Raw genomic sequence first — 18,817 nt, 5'->3', positions numbered from 1 at the left:
CTGAGATAACCCCTTCACCAACTTTGGGAAGAAGCTAGAAATATGTGCTTTGATCTAGCACCCAACAATTTTGATGCTGGTAGCCCTGAACACCCTAAAGACCTTTAAGGAAATGATTAAGGGCCCTCCCCACAGAACTTCTTCACTTTGTGGGAGAAGGCCAGACTCCTGTAGCTAGAAGGCTCCCCGCCCCCAGGGTTAAATGAGGGGACGCCTATGTGGGTTATGAAAAGCCGCCGAGTTTGGGATGGGAGGGTTGAAGAAGAATAGCCAAGGTCCTAGGAGCTGCAGAAGGCTGTCCGCCAACTATGAGTAGGAGAGACCAGGCGACAGGGTGGGAGGGAAGGGGAGGGCTCTCAGGCTCCGGTCCCGGAAATCCGATCCCTTTAGGACCCAGTGGTACCAGTCCCCCAGCGGCGGCGGCGAGAAGGGCAGCCGCTCGGTCTCCGGCAGCCGTGGTTCGGGCAGAGCGAGAGAAAGACCGAGGCTCGGGGCACGGGGGGGAGGGAGGGAGGGAGGGAGGCGCGGCGGAGCGGCCCGGGTCAGCGGAGCAGCCACGGGCGCGGGGATGCCGGGCACCCCGAGAGCCAAGGCCGCCGGCCGGAGTAGGGGGCGCCTGCGCCGCCAGCGCCGCTGACACCGCCTCGGAGGATGTGAGCCGGTGCCGCGGCCGCTGCTTCGCGGGCTGGGCGCGCGGTCCCAGCGGCTCCAGCCAGCCTCTGCTTCTTCAATTTGGGTGGGGGCGACCGCGCCAGGCCGCTAGAGCTTTCGAAGGGGGCTGGCTGTCTTTGGCAGCTTGGTTGGGGGAGGCGACCCACACAGGGCGCCCGGAGATTTTTTTTTTCTTTTTTCTTTTTTCTTTTTTTTTTTTTAAAGCAGGGTTAACTGTTTTTTGGCAGCTTGGTTTCTGGGGGACTCTGTAGAAGGCCTTTCGGGATTTCTTTCTTTGGGGGGAGGGGGCGGTGGTCCCGACTTGGCCAGCCGCCTGCTGGAGGGGGGCAGCGGGGAGCGGGGGGATGCGAACCCGGCTCCCCCAACCATGATGAAGACGGAGCCTCGGGGGCCCGGGGGTCCCCTCCGGAGCGCCTCCCCGCACCGCAGCGCCTACGAAGCGGGCATCCAGGCACTAAAGCCTCCCGATGCGCCCGGGCCCGACGATGCACCCAAGGCGGCCCACCATAAGAAATATGGCTCCAACGTCCACCGCATCAAAAGTATGTTCCTGCAGATGGGCACCACCGCGGGGCCGCCGGGTGAGGCAGGCGGCGGCGCAGGCATGGCCGAGGCCCCACGGGCGTCCGATCGCGGCGTGCGCCTGTCCCTGCCGCGGGCCAGCAGCCTGAACGAGAACGTGGACCACAGTGCCCTGCTCAAGCTGGGCACCAGTGTGTCGGAGCGCGTGAGCCGCTTCGATTCCAAGCCCGCGCCCTCGGCGCAGCCCGCTCCGCCGCCGCACCCGCCGTCCCGGCTGCAGGAGACGCGGAAGCTGTTCGAACGGAGCGTCCCCGCGGCCTCGGGTGGCGACAAGGAGGCCGTGGCGCGGCGGCTGCTGAGGCAGGAGCGCGCCGGCCTGCAGGACCGGAAGCTGGACGTCGTGGTGCGCTTTAACGGCAGCACCGAGGCGCTGGACAAGCTGGATGCTGACGCCGTGTCGCCGACGGTCAGCCAGCTCAGTGCGGTCTTCGAGAAAGCCGACTCGAGGACCGGCCTTCACCGTGCACCCGGTCCCCCACGGGCCGCGGGGGCGCCCCAGGTCAACTCGAAGCTGGTCACTAAGCGGTCCCGGGTGTTCCAGCCACCTCCACCACCTCCCGCCCCATCGGGGGATGCTGCGACCGAGAAGGAGCGTGGCCCCGGAGGGCAGCAGCCCCCACAGCATCGGGTGGCCCCTGCCCGACCTCCGCCTAAGCCGCGGGAGGTGCGCAAGATCAAGCCTGTGGAGGTTGAGGAAAGTGGGGAGTCTGAGGTTGAGTCTGCTCCCGGGGAAGTGATCCAGGCCGAGGTGACAGTCCATGCAGCCTTGGAGAATGGCAGCACCTCGGCTACCACTGCCAGCCCTGCACCCGAGGAACCCAAGGCCGAAGCGGTCCCTGAGGAGGAGGAGGAGGCGGTGGCAGCGTCAGTGGCGACGCTAGAGAGGGGGGTGGACAATGGCCGGGCCCCGGACATGGCACCTGAGGAGGTGGATGAATCCAAGAAGGAGGACTTCTCGGAAGCGGACTTGGTGGACGTGAGCGCCTACAGTGGACTCGGGGAGGACTCTGGGGGCAGTGCCCTAGAGGAGGACGATGAAGAAGATGAGGAGGACGGGGAGCCCCCTTACGAGCCGGAGTCAGGGTGTGTGGAGATACCCGGGCTTTCAGAGGAAGAGGACCCGGCCCCGAGCCGGAAGATCCATTTCAGCACCGCACCGATCCAAGTGAGTGATTCCCCCTTGGACCCCCCCCCCCCCCCAGCTGCCCTTGCCACGTGCTGTGGACGCTCCCGCCCAGACATCCGTGTGTGGCAGGCTGAGTCAGCCCCTGCCACCCAGCCGGGTTCCCAGAAGTTCCCACAGTGAGGGAGGCGTGGGGGAACGTCCAGCTGTGTGTCAGAGTGGGAAGGTTTTCAGGTCTCTGATTGTGAAGGTGGCCTGCTGCGACCTGCCCTCAGGTCCCAGCATCCCTCCCTGCTCCACGCCTACTCTGGGACACCTGCACTCTCTTCCTCCCCCAGACATTCTTTCTTCCAGAAGCTGCCAGAGGCTGGGACTTGGCTGGCCTGAAAGGGTGTGGGACTTGTCCTGGGGACACTGTTCCTACACAGGTCCTGCTGTCGGGAAGAGAAAGGTGGGGAGCTTGGGGACACTTCCTGCTTCTGGATGTGTGAGGCTGGCTCTGTCTGGGGTGAGAGAGAGGGGAGCTGGGAACTTCCCCCAAGACACAGAGGGAGGCTGCTCTCCTTCCCTGCCAGTAGCCCCACTCCAGCTTTACAGAAGTGAAAGGAGGAAGCAGAGGTCTGTGAGGATGAGCAGGCCCACGGCCATGTGACGGGCTGGGGAAAGAACATCTTAGGGTCTATGCTGGGCCAGCTTCCCCTCTCCAGGGTTGCACAGGAAAGGGGCATCTTATATGGTCCTTGAAGGAGCAGGCCCTACAGGAAGAGGGCGGTGAGTCTGGAAGTTCCCCTAAGGTGCCTGACAGACTTTCATACCTTTAGTCTGGGAATCCTCCCTCTTTCGTATTCTCTATGTACTTTAACAGAGGCTGGGGGCTTTTCACTTTTGGTGATTGGCTTGTGAACTGTGCCAGCCCGTGCTTTGAGATCCTCTGAGTCCATGGTGGTAAAGAAAAGGTGTCCCCCCGGGGAGGATTAAGAACTGGGGAGCACACCCATTTCCCCTTGTCCTGTGCCCAGCTGGTACATCCAGCTTTGATGGTCTGGTCTTCCCTATCCAAGCTCTACAGAGCCCAGCACCTGGCCTGCCCCCGTGGGAGTAGCCAGCACCAAGGACTTTCCTTGGCCTAGGCCCGACTCCTCCTCACCCTCTGAAGCCAAACCCCATGTGTTTGCTTGCAGTTTCCATAGCTACTCCTGGACACCTAAGCTGAGTTTCTCTGACTCTCAGCCTCCTCCTCTCCCCCAGGCCAGCAGAGGTGCAAAAGGTTAAGGGTGGCCAGCCTCTCACCCATCCCTGCCCCGGGGTTTGGAAGACTCTTCCATGCCCCGTTCCCTGTGAAGGCAGTGGGATCCAGGAAGGAGTGGATGCTGTTGGGAGGGTGTCAGAGGCAGTTGACCCTTCCCGTTGGGGTTTTTTGAGCAGCCCCATGCCCTCATAGAGAGGGAATGTGGTCTGGGCCTCTGTCTATATCTGACGCCTTACCCTGATTTTTTGGTAAAAAATAGCACACGATTTGGAGCAGTGCTCCGGACTCCCTGGGGACTCTGAAGCAAGCCGGCCACTAGCATGAGACCCAGGGCAGCGCAGAGGCTCCCGTGCCTGACTTTTGGCCTTGCTGGGGATTTCGTCCTCCTCAGCCTGGCCAGGGCCCCAGGCTTTTCTCCTCTGCCATCTCCACACTGAAGGGGAAGCCAGGGTTCTCTGCCCCTCCCTGACCCAGCTGTCACCGTTATGGAGGTCGTGGTATCTGCTCAGCACAGGGGCTATGATTCCAAACTGTCTGCTGAGGAGATAGCTGAATCTAGGGCCTTCTGATAGGAGGATGACTGGTGGCCCCAGGCCTCTGAGCCCGAGGCCTACCTGGGATTTCCACAGGGGGCAGGATACAAGAGGTGACAAGTTGTGATCAGAAGACAAGGCCCAGATCAGGCCCCAGAGTGTTTTGGGAGTCAGAGTGGAGCATGTATTGGCAAGTGGGGATGGATGGGTTTGTAGAGTAGGAGAGGGCTGGGGAGCACTGTCTCTAAGGGCACAGGGTAAAGGCCAGACAGAGGCCTCAGGTGAAGAGATGGGACAAGGCCAGTTTGCTGGGCCAGGCTCATGCCATTCTTTGTCTTAAAGCTTAAAACATCTTTGCAGTAGGTAACTAAGCCACTAGTGACCCGCCTACCACAGCCCATCTAGAATCTAGTGCTGCCCAGCTACTGGATAAGCAACCCCTGTGACCTTGGGTAGTAGATTATATGAGGAATAGAGAGTCTGTTGCTTCAGGACCGGGACCGCTGGCCAGATGTTGGGGAACAGTCCATTGGCCACTGCACAGTAGCTGGATGAGCATGAGCGTGTCCAATACAGTAGAGTCGAGGAAGGGCGTTAGCTAGGTGAGCACATAAACCCCAGCTGTGCTGCTGGCTGGGCCTGGAAAGATCCCCTCCGCCTCCCACCTCTGTGATGAGACTGGAGGTTTGGATGACATTCAGTAAGCCCCAACAAAGGAGTAACCCTGCCTACCGGGTGCCCGTGCGCATGCTCCTAGAGCACCCGTCTGGCTGGAGACAGTGTCTTCCTCTAATCCTTCTGGCCCTTCGAGCTGAGAAGAGCTGCCTCTGCCTCTCCTGCCCCCACTTGACTTCAAGCAATGCCAACCTGTCATGGCTAGCAGTAAATCAAAAACCAAAAACCAAAAACCACCACAGGGCCTCCAAATGAGCATCAGGTATCCACAAAGCCCCGTCTCCCTCTCGCTGATCCTATGAAGAGGTCAGAGTACCTCTGGAAAGAGAGAGCAGAGGGGCCCAGGGACCGCTGTGTAAGGGCAGACAGACTGCCACTGCGCATGATCCTTGGTCCCTTTAGGGCCCCAGTCTTGGGGTCTATGTCTGACTCTTCTGGTACCTGTGGACAGGGGTATTGTTCTTCGGGGACACAGTTCTGGTGTGTGGGAGAGCCATAGGGAGGGACTCTGCTTTCTCCCCCGCTCGTGCTCTCTGAGGCCTACCTGGGATTTAATGGCCTTTCCTTCTTCATGGAAGTAGAAGGAGCCTCTGCTTCCTCCCCACCCCTCTACAGCCATCTACTTCAGCATCTGGGCAGGGAAGGGTCCCGGTGTCTTTCTCCTCCCCTCCTTCTTCCCTCCTCCTCCCTTCCTTCTTCCCTCCTCCTCCTCCCCTTCCCTCCTCCTCCCCTTCTCCTCCTCTCTCCCCCCATCTGGCATCCTCCAGTGTCTTCTCCTCCGTCCCTCCTCCGTCCCTCCTCCCCTCCTCCTCTTCCTGTCTTCGGTTCAGCCTGTTCCTCCTCTGTGTCTGTGTCCACCCTCAGCTGTCTGGCTCATAGGTCTCCTCTCTTCCTTTCCCCCTGCCCTACTATTGGAGACCCAGACTTTGCAGTCTCCAGGGACTGTCCATCTGGTCCTCCCCAGACCACACCATGTGGAATGGATATTTTGCTCCCTTGCTCCTGGGTTTCTAGAACTAGGAAGCCCTCTTGCTGGGAACTGGATTCCTTGTGAGATCAGTGTAAGGGAAGGGCCTCTGGACAGATGGACACGGGGCTTCAGGCAATTCAGCCGGCCCACGGGCCTTCTCCTGCCAACGTGCTCCTGCGTTCCTGTGGACCTCAGAGGGTTGCTCCTTCCTAGGTATTCAGCACGTACTCCAACGAGGACTACGACCGACGCAATGAAGACGTGGATCCCATGGCGGCCTCTGCGGAATATGAGCTAGAGAAGCGAGTGGAGAGGCTGGAGCTGTTTCCTGTGGAGCTGGAGAAGGGTGAGAGACCAGGCCACACACTGGGGTCTTCTACGGTGCAAGACTGCCACCCCTGTGAGCACCCACACATGCTAGACTTCTTGACTCCAGCACCGACTTGCCTTTCTCGGCATCCCTTGGCGGCACCGACAGCCATTGGGGTTTCCGGTATATTGCCAAGGGGTGATGCTTGGCGGACACATCTCCTAAGTACCGTGTAGGTGACCCTGAGCTCTGTTGGAGGCACAGAGACAGGTAAAAGCAGGCTCCCAGGGAGATGGCTCCTCTAAGTTCAGCCTTACGGCATACGTGCTGAGAGGAAAGAGAGGCTTTGTTTAATAGAGCCTCACCGAGGGAGTACACTCTAAAGTGAACTCTTCTGAGCTGAACTTTAAAGAGGCGCCATTTGGAAAGTGGGGTTGAACAGAGAGGTACACTCAGCATAGGATGAATGTGTGACCAGGGTGGTGTGGACCACGGCGAGGGCATGGTCGTGTCTGAGAGGGATTGGGAGCTACTGTAGGGACGGGGAAAGCTATTCCAGAAAGTTCAGTGTCCAGGCAGTGGTGGCCCATGCCTTTGGGAGGCAGAGGCAGGCAGATCCTCTTGAGTTCTAGGTCAGACTGGTCTACAGAGTGAGTTCCAGGACAACCAGGACTACACAGAGAAACCCGGTCTTAGGGGTTGGGGGTGGGGAGAGAAAGAAAAAGAAAAGAAGGAAAGAGGAGAAAAAAAAGATCACTGCGGCATGGGTACAGGGAGGAATCATAGTGGACGATGGTCTCCCATAGTGGCGTCAGCAGTCGCGTAGAGGAAGCGGCTGCACTATCAATAGTGCCTGGTGACCACTTGACCTAGCAGAGCTCGGAACTGGGAGAGAGGAATCGGGATGTTTCCCAGGACTGGCATCCAGTGGATAGAGGTGCCCGTGTTCAGGGAGTGTCCATGGGGAAGGTCGTATGTTTGGATGCTAGAGGCCCATGGGTCACACGGTGCATGTGTAGCTAGGCAATAGGCATCCGTGTTTGGTCAGTGAAGCTCTGGCCTTAAAGCTTGGCCAGGAGACCAGAGGCTGAGGGCTAAATCCCGCCTCAGTCCCCATCCCAGCTACACACCCTTATCTGTATGCACAATAGTCTGCCACACCCCAGCCACCCCTCACACACCCTGCTGCCTGGCAGCTCCTGGAATAGGGCAAAGGGCAGGAAGTGAGGCATGTGGGTTAGCCTGGCAAAAGGGAGGTGGGTAGAACCATAGTTCTCTCCCATCATGGGGTGACTCCTAAGCTGGGGACTGCTTATGGGAAGGCGTGGTGTAGGGTAGAGGATCCCTGCCATGACTTCTCCCCTTCTGCCTCACAGACTCTGAGGGCTTGGGCATCAGCATCATTGGCATGGGCGCCGGAGCTGACATGGGCCTGGAGAAGCTGGGCATCTTTGTCAAGACTGTGACGGAGGGTGGTGCAGCCCATCGGGATGGCAGGTACCACCCCCCTCCACTCCCTTCCCCCTCTTCCACTCTCTTCTCCCTCCTTCCACTCCCTTCCCCAAGTCTCTTTTATCTGGGGTCGGGAGCTGCCGCCTCTGGGAGGCCTATATGTGTGGTGTGTGAGTCTTTGGATGCTTACAGAGCACCGCTGTGCAGGTGCTGTGCCAGGCTTTGGGGTGACAGCCGCGAACAGATGGGAGCCCTCCCTGGGGCCCCACACATTCTGTGGGGGAGGGGTGTGAAGCCTGGCTGTACCTAGCACGGTGTGTACTGGCTTAGGGGGTGTGTTGGCCCTAGTAGGAAGAACACGGGCTGCGTGTCTGGAATAAGGCTTCGCAGTTCTTTCCCTTAACAAATACTGAGGGCCTGACTCGCACTGGGTTGGTGCCAGGCCCTGGCCATCAGTGTAGAGGGCCTTACCCTTGGAAAACAAGCAGTGTAGGAAAGTAGACAGATACCAGACAGAACAAACAAACTGGATGAATGGGGAAGAATAGATGAAGGCCCAAAGTAGGAGGGCCTAGCCAGGAGTAGTGGTGCACGCCTTTAATACCAGCACTTGGGAAGCAGAGACGGGCGGATTTCTATGAGTTCAAGGCCAGCCTAGTCTACAAAGAGAGTTCCAGGACAGTCTTGGCTATACACAGAGAAACCCTGTCTCAAAACAAACAAACAATAAAGTAGGAGGACCCGGCCACTCTGTTGGGGTGGGCTTCTCAGAGGAAGTGTTAGTGAAAGAGCTAAAGGCCAGGCAGGGACTAGCAAGGCCCAGTGAGTATATATAAGAGGTTCCTTGCAGCCCAGTATAGTGGCTTAAGCCTTTAATCCCAGCACTCAGGAAGCCGAGGCAGGCGGATCTAAGTGCTTGAGGCCAGCCTGGTCTACAGAGTGAGTTCCCAGATTGCCAGAGTGAGATCCTGTCTTGAAAAACAAAACAAAAATAAATAGAGATAAAAGGTCCCTTGTGAGCACAGGGCCTCCTGCGTGCACGCTAGCACCATGCCAGCTGAGCTGTGTCCCCAGCCCTAGTGGAAGGGCTTCCAAGTGGCAGCCAATGGGGCAGGGCTGCAGGGCTGCCGGAATGGGTAGGATCGGGCTAGTTGTGGCTAGTGTTCTGGAGCTGAAGTTGCTCGTCATTTGTGCATAGGTGTGTGGAACATCTATGGCCAGAGGCCTGGAGTTCTGTAAGTCAGAAGGTTCTCAAGGCTGCTAGAGCTCTGGTATCCGGGCTCCTCTCTGCCAGATTTTCTGTTGTGTGTGTTACAGGGGGAGGAAGTGGGAACGGCTATAAGGCTTTCCCTCAGGAAAGCCGTGAAGCGTTGACACCCTCACCCACTCAGCATGCCTGGGATTAGCAGTGAGGATTGGGTTACTGTAGGGTCATGTTAGAGGCGCGGATGCCCAATTCAGAGGGCTTTTGCCTGCTGTAGCATAGGTGGCAGGGATGGGAAGGATGGCGTCCTTCCTGGCACTTGCCCCCTTTCCGGAGCTTGGCCACTGCCGCCTCTTTGCTAGCAGAGCAGGTTTGTGAGCATCACGAGCGGGCGAGCGTCCACGTGAGAACATGGTCTGTAAGGGGAAACTGCTCGCCTCAGGCGTTCTCTCCATTTCCACCTGAAGCCCCAAGAGGCTTGAAGCCTCCCAAGAGGTGGAAATCGAGGAAGGTATCCAGATCTTCCCCCCATCTTCTGCAGCCCTCACAGGCGAGATTACCAGCCCGTCTCCCGCTCCTGTGTGAGGGCCAGGACACCCCCCGCAGCTAGATTGCGTTGGGGTATGCAACTTTGCGGGTGTGGATTGGTGTGTGAGCAGGAGAGGAGCATGCTTGGGTCTAAGGCATTTGGGTGGACATTGGGGTGGTGGCATATGTCATGTAAAAATGAGCTCTGAGCAGGTCACATCACCCTGTTGAGTATGACTGGAGACAAGAGTGGTTGTTACAGGAAGGATACCGGCCGCCTTTCCTGGTCCTGGATAACTACATCCGTGTTGCCTGGCGCTCTCTCTCTCTCTCTCTCTCTCTCTCTCTCTCTCTCTCTCTCTCTCTCTCTCTCTTCTCTACCTTTTTTCCCGGAACCTTGTTGGGACTCAGCCTTGAGTTTCCGGTGGGAAGCGTCCATCTTTAACCCAGCTTCTGTTCCTCCAATGGCTCCGTAACAAATGCCACTTTCCCTAGGATCCAAGTGAACGACCTGCTGGTGGAGGTGGATGGAACCAGCCTGGTGGGGGTGACCCAGAGCTTCGCAGCCTCTGTGCTCAGGAACACCAAAGGCCGAGTGCGGTGAGGGTCAGGGAACAGTCAGAGAGCTGCCTCTCTGCACCAGGTCCCTCCCGGGGAACTGTGCCCGCAGCCCCTGCCAGGCCTGCCTTCCCATCCCTGGATCCCAGGCCGCTGTTCATGGCTGCGACTCGGGCTTCCAGACTCCTTGTCCCTCTGTGCTCACCTCAGTTTTATTCCTTGGCCTCTAACTCACCTATTGAAAACCAAGCCAGGCTCTGCCCCCCAGAGCTTCAACTCAGGCCCGCCCTAGGTCCTGTTAGTAAGGCTGTCCCACGAAATGAAGCAGAAGTCTGTGTGTACCTCTGGCAGGACACCTGGGGACCACTGCCTGCCCCACTTGTAGAGTGGGAAAGGGTGTTGGGGGGAAACAGGATGTGGGTGGCGGGGGGGGGGGGGGGGGGGGGGGAGGAACTGGTGCCTGGAAGCCCCACTGTTTCCTCCTGTGCTAATCTGCAGTTGCCATCACCCTGCCCCTTCCTGACCAGGGCCTTGGAGCACATCCAAGACACACCTCTACGTCTGTCTATTCGCCATCCTCTAGGATAGGTCATTTTGCCCACTCTTTCACTATTGGTTTGGTTGGCTTGGTTTCGTGGTTGTTGGTTTCTCTTTGGTGAAAGCAGTTGCTATGCCGAGAGCCCCTGAGCTCTTGTCCCCGTTAGCCCGGCGCAGAGTGTGGTTGGTCTCCCCTTCCCACAGCTGGTCAGGAAGGCCAGCAGGTCTTCCTGCTTCTCCTGGTAGGCAGCCATGCGAGAGCCCCAGCTCCCCTATTCATTATTAATTCTACAGCTTCTGGACTCGGCCTCTCAGTTCACCTCCCTTGGGAGGACCTAGGTTTGGGGGGAGGGCAGTGGCATTCCCAGCTGCAGATGGGCTGAGAGGACGCCAGAATGACAGATGACAATGGTGCCCCTGCAGGTTCATGATTGGCCGGGAGCGGCCTGGAGAGCAGAGTGAAGTGGCCCAGCTAATCCAGCAGACCTTGGAGCAGGAGAGATGGCAGCGGGAGATGATGGAGCAGAGATACGCCCAGTATGGAGAGGATGATGAGGAGGTAGGGCCGTGATTGCCCTCTGGTGGTCAGATGAAGCAGCGCAGTCATTTGCCTCAATGACTTTTTCCAGGCTTAGTAAAACAAAAAGCAAAAACAAAACAACAGCAACCCCTCCCACCCCCAAGCCCCAGGGGAGCTTACGGTCAGAGAGAGAAGCAGACCCTCCCCCTCAGAGGACCGTGGTCAAAGGGAAGAGTCCCACTCTTCTGTCTCCTTGTAACTAGAAGGAAAACAGTCCTCGCTGAGTCCTTACTCTGGGGGCCCCTACTTTTTGGAACCTCATTAGGTGAGGGGTGGGTCCTCAAGGAAGCTGAGTTATGGAGGAAACAGTACAGGAAGGTTCTGCAGGCTGGCAGTGTCTAGCCATGGAGACTCCCTGGTTTGTTCTCAGTCCAGCATGAGGACACTGCTGCGGCCTCCAGCCTGGCAGCAGTGGGAATTGCTGAGGGAAGTGGAGCATGGACCCACATAGCCTGCATCCCTCCACAGACCGGAGAGTATGCCACCGACGAAGACGAAGAGCTGAGCCCGACGTTCCCGGGGGGAGAGATGGCTATCGAGGTGTTTGAACTGGCAGAGAATGAGGACGCGCTGTCCCCCGTGGAGATGGAGCCCGAGAAACTGGTGCACAAGTTCAAGGAGGTTGGAAGAGGGGCCCTGGGGCAGCGGGGGAAGGCAGGTGGGGAGCCCCCCGCCCCCCAGGAGCTGAGTGCCACCCTCTGCCTGCAGCTCCAGATCAAGCACGCTGTCACTGAAGCGGAAATCCAGCAGCTGAAACGGAAGGTGAGGGTGTGCGTGCTCGCGTGCACGTGAGCGCATGGCGTGCACGTGAGCGCATGAAGAGGAGCAGGGCTGAGGGCTGGAGGAAGGAGCTCTGGCACCCTCCCGCCCCCAACGCACCACAGTTCACCATGAGCTACTATGAGACCTGGGATATCAGGATTAAGAGCCCGAGAGCTCTGGCCCATCTGTTCCCCTATCCATTCACTGAGTCTCTTTCCCCTCATGTGTGAGGTGTGGTGTAACGGCATAGGGCTGTGTAGATTAGAAGCCAGTGAGACGATACATTGGAAATCTGCAGCAGATACAGGAACTTGGCAGCCTGCTTCAGGGTCGGTGCTCAGTCGAAAGTCAGTATCAACAATTCCCTGTTGATGAACCAAGTCTTACTCTCGGTGTCTTGTGTTTTCTGCTCAGCAGGCATCCAAAAGCCCTGAGATAAGACAGAGGCTTTTTGACTCCCACGAGTACACAGCGGTGCACGTAGTGACACATGCTAGCCTGAAGCCACACACCCATTCACTCAGACACCTACACACTCAGTCAGCCCAGATGCCCACGACTGGTTCTGCCAAAGGCATTGGCCTGAGTAGGTAGCCCCACTCTGCCCTGGAGGTCGCAGAAGCACTCAAACGTGACCACCATTCAGGCCACCTGGCCTAGGAAGAGTGTCAGAGGACATGTACATTTTCTACCTAGGCCAGCAGCACACATGCTGGTACTAAGCACCAGCTGGTAACACACATGGCTACTGTATCATGCACACCAGATGCTTACACGCACACTGGGTACCCACACACTCCCGGGCATTGTAGACACAGATTTCTATATATTGAAGGAGTCCCAACTCCCACGGGGTTTCCGGGGTAGTGGGAGAAACCGATCTCCAGGGACCACGGAGATACAGGGCAGCAGAGATACGTGTGTCTTCTCCCACAGAGATGGAGGAGGGCAGGGCAGGGGCTGGGCTCCGGGGCAGGGCAGGAGAGTCTGCGTGGGGGCTTGCAGGCTGGCTTTGGAAGGAGGTCGGCAGGGGATGGAAGCTGTTCCTGCTGGCAGAGGTGACGAGGCAGCTGGCTGGTGGGAAAGCTAGAAAATGACATTGTGTAGACCTCACCCTTCAGAACTGCCGCCTCAGTCCTACAGGCATGGAGCTGTGGACCCGAGACATTTTTTGGAAGTTCACCACCTAGGAAATGGGGGGCGGGTGTGGGAAACAGGTTTGGTGGTAAGAAAGACATGGATATGGACAAATCGGTTAGATGCCCTAGTAGAAGCTGTCAGGGTGAGTCAGAGTACAAGGATGTACAGAGTACAGGGATGGAAAGGAAGGGCCAGACTATATTTTGGGGGGGTGTTCTCAGGGCACGAAGTTGACGGCAGGTCACAGGTGGTTTTAGGCTCAGAAAGCAAAGAGGCAGTCAACGGACAGACATCTAAGGTAACTTCCGATAGCTTACGCCACTTCAGGCAGTTTGCCTTTGTCCTTGTGTGTCGTACGAGTCTGCACAGTAGTCTGCAGAGCCGTGGTTCCTACCTGAAGAGTTACGGAGGCTCTAGATCAGGAAGAACCCCATCCCACTGCAGGGCAGGGGATGCTGCCCCGTTCAAGTCCCAGCAGGCTTCTCTGGGATACACACAGGTTTGCAGGAGAGGGTAGATGGGGCCTTCCTAGCAGAAGGAACAGCACCTGCAAAGGCCCTGTGGCAAGCGTGAGGGTCATGAGGTATCTAGGCTTAGAAAGCACGAGATGTTGGCAGCAAGTAAGACAGGAGGACAACCAGGACCTGGAGCCTGAGTGTTGGGACTGTGGTGGGACAGCAGCACCTCCCGCCAGGGAAGCAAGTGAAGAGAGTCGGCTCTGAGGGGGAAGAGTGCCACTGGGGCACAGTGCCTCTGAAAAGCTGCGAGGTGGGGCTAGGTTAGGTTCAGGATCCTGCAGGAGTTCAGGGTTTCGGGCTCTGTGCATAGGGTGCTGCGGGAGGCAGTGCTGCGGGAGGCGGTGCTGCGTCTTGAGGATACCGAGAAGCGTGCAGCCAGCAGGAATACAGTCCCCTGGGAGCTGGAAAGGGCTGGATTGTCCAAGAATCTCCAGGGATAGGGACTGGTCAGCAAACCAGGACTGCAGAGGGCGGGCATGCGCAGAGCTGGTGGTGGCTGTCTTTCATAGCTACCCTCTCACCAGCCCTGAGGCATGTCACTCCCATCTTCAGGGTAAGGCAGAAGTTGCTAATTGGTGGTGACTCATGGGCGCCTGCTACCGCCCCAGCAGAACTCTAAGGTCAGCCTCAGAGAATTAGTAGTTGGGGGCCAGTTGGCCCACCGGTGTAGGGATCCTTAGGGGCTGTTGGCTCCAGGGGGCTCACTCTGGTCCCCTCCAACCCAGGGTTGCTCTTTCCTCACAGTTGCAGAGTCTGGAGCAGGAGAAAGGGCGCTGGCGGGTGGAGAAGGCCCAGCTGGAGCAGAGCGTGGAGGAGAATAAGGAGCGGATGGAGAAGCTAGAGGGCTACTGGGGTGAGGCCCAGAGCCTGTGCCAGGCTGTGGATGAGCACCTGCGGGAGACTCAGGCCCAGTACCAGGCCCTGGAGCGCAAGTACAGCAAGGCCAAGCGTCTCATCAAGGACTACCAGCAAAAGTATGTGTCAAGAGCCTTGGGGCTGGGCCTAGGCCGGGTGGAGAGGCCTTTAGTGGTAGTCCCCACCCCAGCCGCCCTCCAGCTGAGGAGGGAGACAAGGAACACAGGGGGCACTTTAATGGGGTACCACACACAGGCCCTAGAGGCCTTGGGAAAGCCTGCGTCTCCCTGGACCAAAGCCACACGATACACCCTAACCCACCATCTGTCCCTTGCCTATCTCCAGGGAGATCGAGTTCCTGAAAAAAGAGACCGCCCAGCGTCGGGTACTGGAAGAGTCGGAGCTAGCCAGGAAGGAGGAAATGGACAAACTTCTGGACAAGGTAGCACCCTAGGCAGGCTACAGAGCAAGCGGCATGGAAGCCGGAACCAGCACTCACTCAGCTGATGATGTTTGGGAGGGTTGAGGTGCTGGCTGGGAGCTCGGGCGTAGCCTAGGGTGGGGGCGAAGCTACAGGATCCGGGCTGAGCCGCCAGGCCTGAGCCCTCCTCTGTTTGTTCTCTAGATCTCAGAACTGGAAGGAAACCTGCAAACACTGAGGAATTCCAATTCTACTTAACAGGAATAACTCCTTTACTGGACAATAATAATCCCCTCCCATTATCCTCACCCCCTGTCCTCAATCCCCACCCCACCCCTACCAGCCTGGGGACAGGTGCCCCGACTCCCCCTACCCTTCCACCCCACCTCCCCCCAGCTTCAGGGACCAGAGGGCCCGTATTACAGGCCCCTTTCGGGTGGCCAGGGCAGATGGTGCTGGCTGGAAGAGCGGCCTCCTTGCCCTGTGGGGCCGAGGCGCAGAGGCCAAGAGAAGCTAACAGCTGGCCTGGGTGGTGGATGGACACACGGACCTGCAGACCAAACTGCCAGACTTTCTAACCTCCAGCCTGTGTCTCTGGACCGGAGTGGGGCTCTCCCAGCCTCTCCCCACTTGCCCACGGTCCGGACGGCCCTGGGCCTCTTGACTTGAGATTCTCCGTTCGGCCCTTTCCTCTGCCCCATCCTTGTGCTGTCTGTTGCATTCGGCCTCCTGCTTGGAGGGGCTGACATCTCCCAGCCCTGCCCTGCGCCCCATCCCGGGAGGGACAGAGCCCACCCTTGAGCGGAGGCTGGGCCTGGCCCTGCACTGATTTCTCTTGTATCCTTCAGGGGGAGGTGAGTGGGAGAAGGGTAGAGGGGAAGTCCGGAACACGTGGACGCCTTAGGAAAGGCAACAGCCCCCAACTTCTCCTTGAGCCTCCTCTCTCCCAGGTGCCAAACAGCCCTAGGCCTCCTCCTGGAACTGCCCTGAGGCCACTCTGGGGTTCGGGTTTCCTTGGTCTAGCCTAGGAATTCCAGGAGGGAGGGAGGTCCGCTTAGGTGGTGTGCCTGCTGGGGAGCACTGCCCTTCTCTGGGCCACCCCTGAAAGCCTTGTCTTAACATCAGAGACTCCACCTCCCCTCCTCTCTTCCCCCACTGTTTTCCAATGTTTTCACTGGAGGGCAAAATTTTACTACTACTCATCTTTTTGGAGACCAGGGCTGCTTGCTGTCAGCCTGCTTTCTAAGTGAAATTGACTCAGTTTCCCCACTTTAACCCCAAATTGGGGCTTGGACCAAGGGAGGTGAGACCCCCTCAGGTACCCTCCCCTTTCAGAATCCATCTCTTGCTATTTCCACATACCAACCCTGCCCTGAGCCTAAGTTTCTGTTCCTTTTCTTTCCCTCTTCTTTTTAAAACAACCCAGTTTTATCCTTTTCGGTTTCTCCTAGTCCCCTGTAAATAGACCATGCCATCAATCAGTATTTCTTGCCCCTTTCTTCCGCCCCTAGACGTGACCCGACTCCCCGGGAAGAGCTGGCTGTCACAGTGCCCGGCCCCTGCACTTCACCCAGGCAGATGGAGGGGGCGGAGCTGGGTGGGCGGGCCCTCGATGTACTTCCGGTTCTGACCGGCAGCGCTCCTGCCCCGCCCTTGGAGGACCCCCGTCTCTGTATATAATATATATATGTATGTATTGTTCCTGGTTTTGTACGGACCATGCCCTCTGTCAGGTCGTCCCCATAAAAGCAGCCCCCGGAGCCTCGCCGCCTGGTTTGTTGATGCGCTGGAGTGGGGGAGGGGATGCCAGAGGTCTTTTCCTAATTTTGCACAGGATCTAGGGACGATCTTAATGCTAGTTCAGTTCTCCGACCCCAGCCAACTCGCTTGCTACCATTCCTCAGTTTTCTTGAGCTCTCTAGATGGTGTCTTTTTGTTTTGATTCTTGTTTGTTTTTTTGAGACAGGGTTTCTCTGTGTAGCCCTGGCTGTCCTGGAACTCACTCTGTAGACCAGGCTGGCCTTGAACTCAGAAATCTGCCTGCCTCTGCCTCTCAGAGTGCTGGGATTAAAGGCGTGCGCCGCCTGGCTTCTAGATGGTACCTTTAGGTCTGTTTTTTAAGAGATCTTTAGAGTAAACCAGGGGATGGATGAATACAGTGAAAGCAACTCCCTTCCCCGAAAACCCGAGCAATCTGCAAGACCCCAGAGGTCTCCTATGAAGTACCAGAAGGACCAAACATTTTCTAGGAGATAACTTGTCAGAGCATGGTCCTCATGGTCAAAGAATGTTCTTTGGCCCTCCTCAGCTGGCTTGAGAGGCCCCAGTATAGTCCTATCTGCCCCCTTAGCTAGCTCTCAGTTCCAGGGACAAGTTTTTGTGACACCCAGAAGTGAACTGTAATGAGATTTCTTTGTACATGACAGCCTTTTCTTGTACAGGTCCTGGAAGGCAAATATGTTCAGTAGCTTGGGGTAGGGATGGGGGGATGATCCTTCTCGATAAGGAAAAAAAAAGTCCCAGACTCCAGGCTCTTTGGTCACTTCGGTTAGCCCCTGACAACATCCGAGCTGAGTGGGCTCTATAAGAAGGCCACTAACAGCCCCTGGGGAGCTGCTCCCTAGTAGTTAGTTGCATTGCAAAACTTGTTCCTCTCAGGCCAAATAATAGCTTCCTATTATCTACCCTCAAAACCGGTTCTGCACCTCAGGGCCATGTAGTGCCTGTCCAGCTCTGAAAGCTACACGAGGGTCATTAGAACACTAGCGGTGGTGGTGGCCTCTCAGCGCATTTCCTCACAGCAGATCATCCTTGGAACATTGGGAGTCTGGGAAATACAGGGAGATCCGGGTGTGGCTGAATCCCATAACAGCTTCCCAAAACAAGAAGACTCAGGTCATCATGCCTAGGTGAGAAGTCTCTGCTTGGGAAATCCTTGCCAAAAAAACAAAGCAGCCAGAGCTTCCTGGGTGGTGGGCAGACAAATGTGGGTGAGGTTTCTAGTACCAGTACCTGCCTCACCTAGGGGACCCGTCCCAGACGTTCCAAGGAATGGTTGAAAGGTACTTTGTGTTTAAGTATTGAGTATGTTGTACGGCTGGGTACCTCATGTATGGCTTTTTTGGGAGTTTCTCAGGCCTGAGTTATGATTTACCCATGAAATATGTCTATTTGGGGGTCTGTCAAGTGATTTGGGGAGATTGTGGTCCTATTAATTCCATCAACCAAAGTAAATAATCCTTTACCATCATCTACTAAGGTTAGACCTGCCAAAACCCAAGCATGTGTTGCAGAGGTCAGGTAGGTTTCGCCTATATCTCAGCATCTTAGGCCTGATTAGGAAAAGGGTTCCAGCCAGGCGGCGGTGGTATATGCCTGTAATCCCAGCACTCTGGGAGGCAGAGGCAGGCGGATTTCTGAGTTTGAGGCTAGTATGGTCTACAGAGTGAGTTCCAGGACAGCCAGGGCTACACAGAGAAACCCTGTCTTGGAAAAAAAAAAAAAAACAAAAAACAAAAAACAAAAAAAAAACAAATCCAAAAAACAAAACAAAAAAAAGGGGGGGGGGGGGTTCCATTCTAGCATTGTAAGACACACACCCTATAATGACCCTAGAGCCACAGTTCTCAACCTGTGGGCCTCAACCCCCTTCCCAGGGATCACCTAAGACCATCTGAAGAACATACATTATGATTCATAATTACCAAAATTATAGTTATGAAGTGGCAACAAAAATAATTTTATGGCGGGGGGGGGGGGGGGGTCACCACACCATGAGGAACTGTCTTAAAAAATTGCAACATCAGGAAGATTGAGGACCACTGCCCTAGAGTGTCTGTCTGCACAGGTGGTCACCAGAGACATCATCTCCTCCATGTGAATCTATAGTCTAACCAGGCTTTCAGCAGGTTCTATATCTAACCAGAGGTCCTCCAGCTCTGGGAAGCTCTGAACCCTGTTGATGCTATCCCCACTCACAGTTCTTGGCAGTGGCCTATTCCCACAAACCATCAGGAGTACTCTCTCTCTCTCCAGACTCCACTACACCAAGTCCTGGACTCTCTCCAAGGTCACCATTTACTCCTAAACAAGTCATTTTCCTTTTGTGAGTGTGTGGCCTGTGTTACCTTAAAGGACAAGAGAAATCC

The 18,817-nt window shown here is 56.8% G+C and overlaps 1 protein-coding gene across 1 annotated transcript; it reads left to right on the top strand.

The window, feature by feature from the left end:
• Positions 1–753: 753 nt before the first annotated feature.
• Ppp1r9b (protein phosphatase 1 regulatory subunit 9B) lies at positions 754–16,429 on the top strand. The gene is made up of 10 exons (XM_052197634.1): positions 754–2,419; positions 6,018–6,150; positions 7,491–7,611; positions 9,794–9,898; positions 10,817–10,952; positions 11,442–11,594; positions 11,682–11,735; positions 14,138–14,367; positions 14,594–14,690; positions 14,874–16,429. Exons 1-10 carry the CDS (start codon positions 1,040–1,042, stop codon positions 14,925–14,927), a joined length of 2,463 nt encoding a protein of 820 aa, XP_052053594.1. The 5' UTR covers positions 754–1,039; the 3' UTR covers positions 14,928–16,429.
• The last annotated feature ends 2,388 nt before the right edge of the window (positions 16,430–18,817 follow it).

Source organism: Apodemus sylvaticus, chromosome 10 (assembly GCF_947179515.1).
Source record: "Apodemus sylvaticus chromosome 10, mApoSyl1.1, whole genome shotgun sequence".
NCBI lineage: Eukaryota > Metazoa > Chordata > Mammalia > Rodentia > Muridae > Apodemus > Apodemus sylvaticus.
The sequence above is the reverse complement of the archived record's forward strand: the minus strand, read 5'-3'. Positions and strand labels throughout refer to the sequence as shown.

What these genes read in the sequence shown, in the direction of transcription:
- Ppp1r9b (XM_052197634.1), top strand. Translation starts at nt 1,040, where the DNA reads ATGATGAAGACGGAGCCTCGGGGGCCCGGGGGTCCCCTCCGGAGCGCC. An exon ending in AACACCAAAGGCCGAGTGCG is followed by an intron (nt 9,899 to 10,816) that starts GTGAGGGTCAGG and finishes GTGCCCCTGCAG; the next exon opens with GTTCATGATTGGCCGGGAGC. An exon ending in TCCAGCAGCTGAAACGGAAG is followed by an intron (nt 11,736 to 14,137) that starts GTGAGGGTGTGC and finishes CTTTCCTCACAG; the next exon opens with TTGCAGAGTCTGGAGCAGGA.